The 5,530-nt window shown below is 40.6% G+C and overlaps 1 protein-coding gene across 2 annotated transcripts; it reads right to left on the minus strand.

The window, feature by feature from the left end:
• Positions 1–628: 628 nt before the first annotated feature.
• Positions 629–3,293, minus strand: LOC125538612 (F-box protein At5g39250). 2 transcript variants are annotated; one of them, XM_048701871.1, is made up of 2 exons: positions 2,938–3,293; positions 629–1,610 (listed from the first exon to the last, which is right to left on the minus strand). In XM_048701871.1, the coding sequence occupies exon 2, from the start codon at positions 1,520–1,522 to the stop codon at positions 770–772; it is 753 nt and encodes a 250-aa protein (XP_048557828.1). In that variant the 5' UTR covers positions 1,523–1,610; positions 2,938–3,293; the 3' UTR covers positions 629–769. The 2 variants fall into 2 exon arrangements, with proteins under 2 accessions (XP_048557828.1, XP_048557829.1); XM_048701872.1 differs by having other exon boundaries at positions 629–1,581; positions 2,938–3,291.
• Positions 3,294–5,530: the final 2,237 nt, after the last annotated feature.

Here is a 5,530-nt window from a genome sequence, read left to right on the forward strand (position 1 = left end):
GACTATGCACATACCGGAGGAAAGGACGGTGCAAACAATGGAGGAGTCGTCGGCGACATGTGATTTGTACGTGCTGGTTGAATGTGCATAATGTTTTGTATTTTATTCATGCAATTTTGTTTGAAAAATGTGTGCATGATGCTTTTGAAATGATATGAAACGTTTAATCCAAATGTGTGAACGAAAAGGAGAGAAAAAACATTTTGAAGGCCAAGACATTGTGACTCTGATTTTGTACATCGTCTCGCACACTCCCAAATTTGATAGAGCACGCTTCATATGTGTTTTAAAGAGTGCACATACGGCAACTCTGCTAGAGTTTTTGTAAGCTCCCTAGAAAGGGAGCAACACTCCTGCTCCTCAAATATACTAAGCTAGAAATCCTTGCAAAAGTCAAAAAACAACAACAGTGAAGTGCCAGGCTAAAAAACTCTAAAATTTGAATGCACCAATGAACAATTGTTTGGTTACACAATAGCGGGCTAATATAATATACTCCCTCCGACCCATATTAATTGTTGTTGATTTAGCACAAGCAATTATCCATATAAACCAAATCTACTATGGGCCAAAAGGCAGTCTTCACGCCGTGCTGGCTAAATCAGTCAATACCAAGTCATGAACGGTATAGAAAACAAATGGGCGCACATCGCCATTTTATTCCAACATCTTAAAGCATATATTTCAGTACTACAACAGTAGATGATCAACATATCATGAACATTCTTTACATGCCTCAAAGGCTCAAATCACAACTAAAGAGTAGCTTCTATTTCCAATCAAGCATGTCTAAGAGCCACAAGATCTCAGGCTCGGACCTTGCCGCATCACAAAAATCTAGTTCAATACCAAATACCTCTATAGAGTTTGTTCCTTTATACAGGAAAAGCAAGGACATCCAGGCCCGGATGTCTGATATGAAAGGGTGTCTGGGCGAAAACCTGAGATATTCATATGCCAACGCCCGTGCTGCATTGCTGTCAATGTAATCAAAACTCGACGTGTTGATTATGCAAGTCATCTTGTTGGTGTCCTTGCGGTGGGCAAGAACAGACACGGTGATGGCTGGCCCCATAGGGACTGTCAGCTTGGGTTTGACTTCCATCATCAAAATGCAGTCTGCGGCATTCAGATGTGCAACAAGTACATCTGGTATGCCGCCAGGTGTGTTCTGTAAACCTGCTCGAAGAATGCAGCCTGAAACTGCTTGAGAGAAGATTAGTGATCCCTCAAGCCACATGTCAATGTAAAACACCAGATCCTCAAAAGTGAGCTTAGGTACAGGAAGGTGCACTGTCTTCCGTGGCTTGGAGAACGTTAAATAGAGCTTTTGGAAGTTTGTGTCAGAAGGAGGCTGTTTGCAGATGGAAGGCCATTTCCGTGAGCAGATGCATTTCCAGAAGTAATCATCCTTTGCAATTTCGCACCATTGGCGGCATACAAGCATGCAAAAGACTAAGTCTTTACCATCCAGTAGAGGGAAAACAGCCTTCAGAACTTCACCAGGAAATCCATTTTCCATTCTCAATCACTGAACTGAAGGAAATGGAATGCCTCTACCCTCTAGGAACGAGGCTTCAGCTACAAACCAAAAAGTGAACCGGAAGTGCCTATTAATAAGAGATGGTTAAACAAATACTGATCAATTCATGCCCAGTCAAAAACTGAAGTAGCAAGACTACTGCTATCTTTTAATTCACTATAATCTGAATCTGCATGGATGACAAACGTAGAAGAGTATACCTAGACTAAGCAGAACATGGACCAATGGCTATTGCTAGAACATACTCCCTCCGTCCCACAATATAAGATCGTTTTGCAAGCTAAAACAGCTTGCAAAACGATCTTACATTATGGGACGGAAGGGGTAGTCCATAAAGAAAATAGCTTCCATCTTCCAGATCAGTAATAATTTGGAAATGTGATGTCTGTTGGAGTTGGGGGTGTGAACTACACAAGAATGATAGAAGAAATAAATGATCAATTTTATTAACAAGCTTTCAAATAATACCGGCAGTAATGGAAACTATATTTGTTTCTGAGTCACAAACAAATGATCCAACCGATTACCACGAGTAGTTGCTATGATCAAACTGATTTGACACAATACCACGATAAGCATTCACCATGGTGTCTAAATAGCTAGCCCCCACTAACTATTTCTCTCAACATGCAAGCATGCCACATCATCACACAACATGCATGAGAAAAGGTCCACCCCCACTACCATATGTCTTTTAACATGCAAGCATGCCACTTGATCGTGAAATATGCATGAAAAAAGACACATCTCAACATGCAAACGGACATGAGAATTTTCATTCTATTATGCTATTTATACATTTTACATTTATATAGTAATCAAACATAATAAATTATATGTATTTTTAGTTTTAGCCTTTTATATTATTGCTTCAAATATTCATGTTTCATACAATGAATCACACTGAAATGTGTTGCATAATATTCCCGCAACAACGTGCGGGGTATCATCTAGTTTACTCAAAAGCACAAACCGACCCCAACTCTTTGTTGATAATGCATCATGTACATGTTGTTGATCTCCAACGCATTCATTTACCGTTAACCACTCCAATCTTTCTTGAGTGAAAGCCAATGGAAAGTATTGTAACTAGTACTGTACGTACTATATATACTAGCTGTACAAGTTTATGCTAAACTGATATATGATCCCAAAACATGAAAAATGAAACCTACAATTGATTGCCCCCAACAACCAGGGAGGTAATGAAACACCTAGCGTTCGGAAGGAGAAAACATACTACCAACTTCTCAAATATACAACAGAAAAATCGAACGTTCAACGGAATTTTACTTGTGCCTACTAGCCACGGGGTCAGCGGTTGTCCGGATTCGGGGGTGATGCTGTGAACAAAAAATAAGGGGGTGTAGAGAAAGGGAAGTAAAGGAACCCACCGTGGCTAGGAAGAACCGTCGGTAAGGCGGCCCGCCGGCGTAGATCTGCAGAGACCGGTGAGGATGAAGGGGCGGTCGTCGATCTGGTAGCGATGGACGACGGGGTGGCAACGTCGGAAGATGGACGCGCAGGGGAAGAGAGGTCGCCGTCGCCGGAGAGATTCGCCCATAGACAAACAAGGAAGGAGCAGGATCGGTGTCTGGGAATGGGAGAGGAATGGGGACCCGGAGGTGCTCGGTGTCGGTCGGAGAAACCTGGGGTATCCCGAAGCCAGGCTGTCACATGTGGGTTGGGCCGTATGCGCCGATGGGTCAGATTTGTGTATCTAACGCGCCCGCCGCCCACACGTATCTGAAGCCCAAAAATCGAGTCGAGTCCTCCATTTGGAAGTTGGCATTGTCTAAAAAAAAATGAAGTTGGCAGGCGCGCCATAACCGGCACAAGAATGGCATTGTCATTCCTTGCTCTCGGCTGCACCCAACAAGGCCCCCTTATCCTAAAAAAAAATGCTATTACTCCTGATTTTCTCCTCTATTTTTCCTCTTCGACGAATTAAAAATATACTCTCTCTGTAAACTAATACTCACTCCGTCCCAAAATAAGTGTCTCAACCTTAGTACAACTTTGTACTAGAGTTAGTATAAAGTTGAGACACTTATTTTAGGACGGAGGGAGTATAAGAGCGTTTAGATCTAGTGATCTAAACGCTCTTATATTAGTTTATGGAGGGAGTATTATTGAAGATAAATAACAGATTTTAAACCTATATTATTGATAAAAAATGTCCAGAGATTCAAAAACTGTTCTTGAGTTTTAAAAGTTCATGAAATTTTAAAAATGTTCAGGAATTTATTAAAAATTGGGATATTTTAAAATGTCTGAATTTCAAAAAAAATGTTCACAAATTTAGAAATAAACACAAATTTTAAAATATTCATGGATTTATAAACAGGTAAAAGAAAGGAACCAAAATAAAAAAGTAAACAAACAAACGGAAAAAAAAAACCTCCAAAAATCAGTAGAACAGAAAAAAGCCCCGACAAACAAAAAAAAGGCTGCTGATGCGCTGGCTCAGATGCAAGAGATGGTGGAAGAAGAACAATTAGTTTCTAAGTAAACATGGAATAGTGAGTTGTGGGGCATACATCTTCACATTTGACGGTGCTTTGACATTAACAGTTGGAGCATCATAACAGTTCTTGTGATCATGGCAAAAGATCTCATGACTGATCATGATCCAGCGGCATGGGCTCAGTGCTATGATGCGAACGTATCAGTATTCAGTAAGCATGCCATCCACCTTGGCTGAACCATGAAGAATTACCTCTTATATTACATATGGATGAGACAATAAATCAATGAGGGGCATTTTCCCCAAGAAGTGTTTACTTCCTTTACGGGCATAGCCTTTAGGATCGAACCATTATAAAATGTGAAGAAACTTACATGCATCATTCCCAAACCTGAATCAGGCTCTATGTAAATGAGCAATTGATGTCACTAATGAGCGAGTTCTGATCCAGCTAGACCACTATACACTCCGTTTTACAAAACCAATGCTGTCTCTTTAGACGCAGGTTAACTCCAGTCAATTTGTTGTATTTATGGGCCGTGTGGGGACAATAGCATATAAACTGGGCGTTCCAGCACGGGTTCATATTCACAATCTTTTTCATGCGAGTCTTCTGAAGTGCTTCCATGTTGATCCACCAGATGCGCCACCAGCATTAACGTTGATTTATCACGTTCAAATAATCCTGAGGCAAATGAAGTCTTGGGGCACGGTAGCAAGTGGTGTTCAGAAAATTTTGGTACAATAGGAAGAAAAGATCCAGGATTTTCAGCTCAAACACGAGCTGCTTGAGGAGGCGGGGAGTAATGTCGTATGCACAAAAATAGTTCCAGATGTACATATTTGCAATCAAACTCCAAAAGTGGAATAGGTTCCAATTGAGTTACCTGCTATCTTCTTCCAGTGGTTCTGAACATTTTTCATGCACTTTTGCTCATCCAAATGGCCTATATGAAATTCGCTGGACAATTTTCTTCTGCAGAAGTGTGAACCATCATGTCATGTATTAGAAAATAGCATGGTGTCCAAAACAGCCAGGAGGATCTAGATACATGGAGAGGTGAATGAGAAGTTGCACTGCGAACTTGAGCGACATTCACAAAACAGACAAACATGGCCCACTCAACATCTGTTTTAAATTCAGCAAGAATTTATCACAGCACTATGCGATTAGCTAATGCTCCGTCCGTATAAGATCTTATTCCATCCAACATACTCACATATTGGATGTAATAAAATCTTATATTATGGGACGGAGGGGGTACTAATTATGCATAAATGTATAATCAACATTGCTTTTCAATAACTCAAAGAATCATGAACTATAAGTTTAAATGGAACTAAATGGTTAGGAGCATAATGCGGCATCCAAGGGAGGGAGATACCTCTGCCGATATTAGCAACATCATCTTGGATAATAAGAGGACTTTTGCCGCCACGTTCTAATGAGACAGACTATTGAAGAAGATAAATGCCCAATGGATGCATAATTCACAGACTTCTTGGCTCTTGCAACAGAC

The sequence above is a fragment of the Triticum urartu genome, chromosome 2 (assembly GCF_003073215.2).
Source record: "Triticum urartu cultivar G1812 chromosome 2, Tu2.1, whole genome shotgun sequence".
Lineage (NCBI taxonomy): Eukaryota > Viridiplantae > Streptophyta > Magnoliopsida > Poales > Poaceae > Triticum > Triticum urartu.

What these genes read in the sequence shown, in the direction of transcription:
- LOC125538612 (XM_048701871.1), bottom strand. Translation starts at nt 1,522, where the DNA reads ATGGAAAATGGATTTCCTGGTGAAGTTCTGAAGGCTGTTTTCCCTCTA.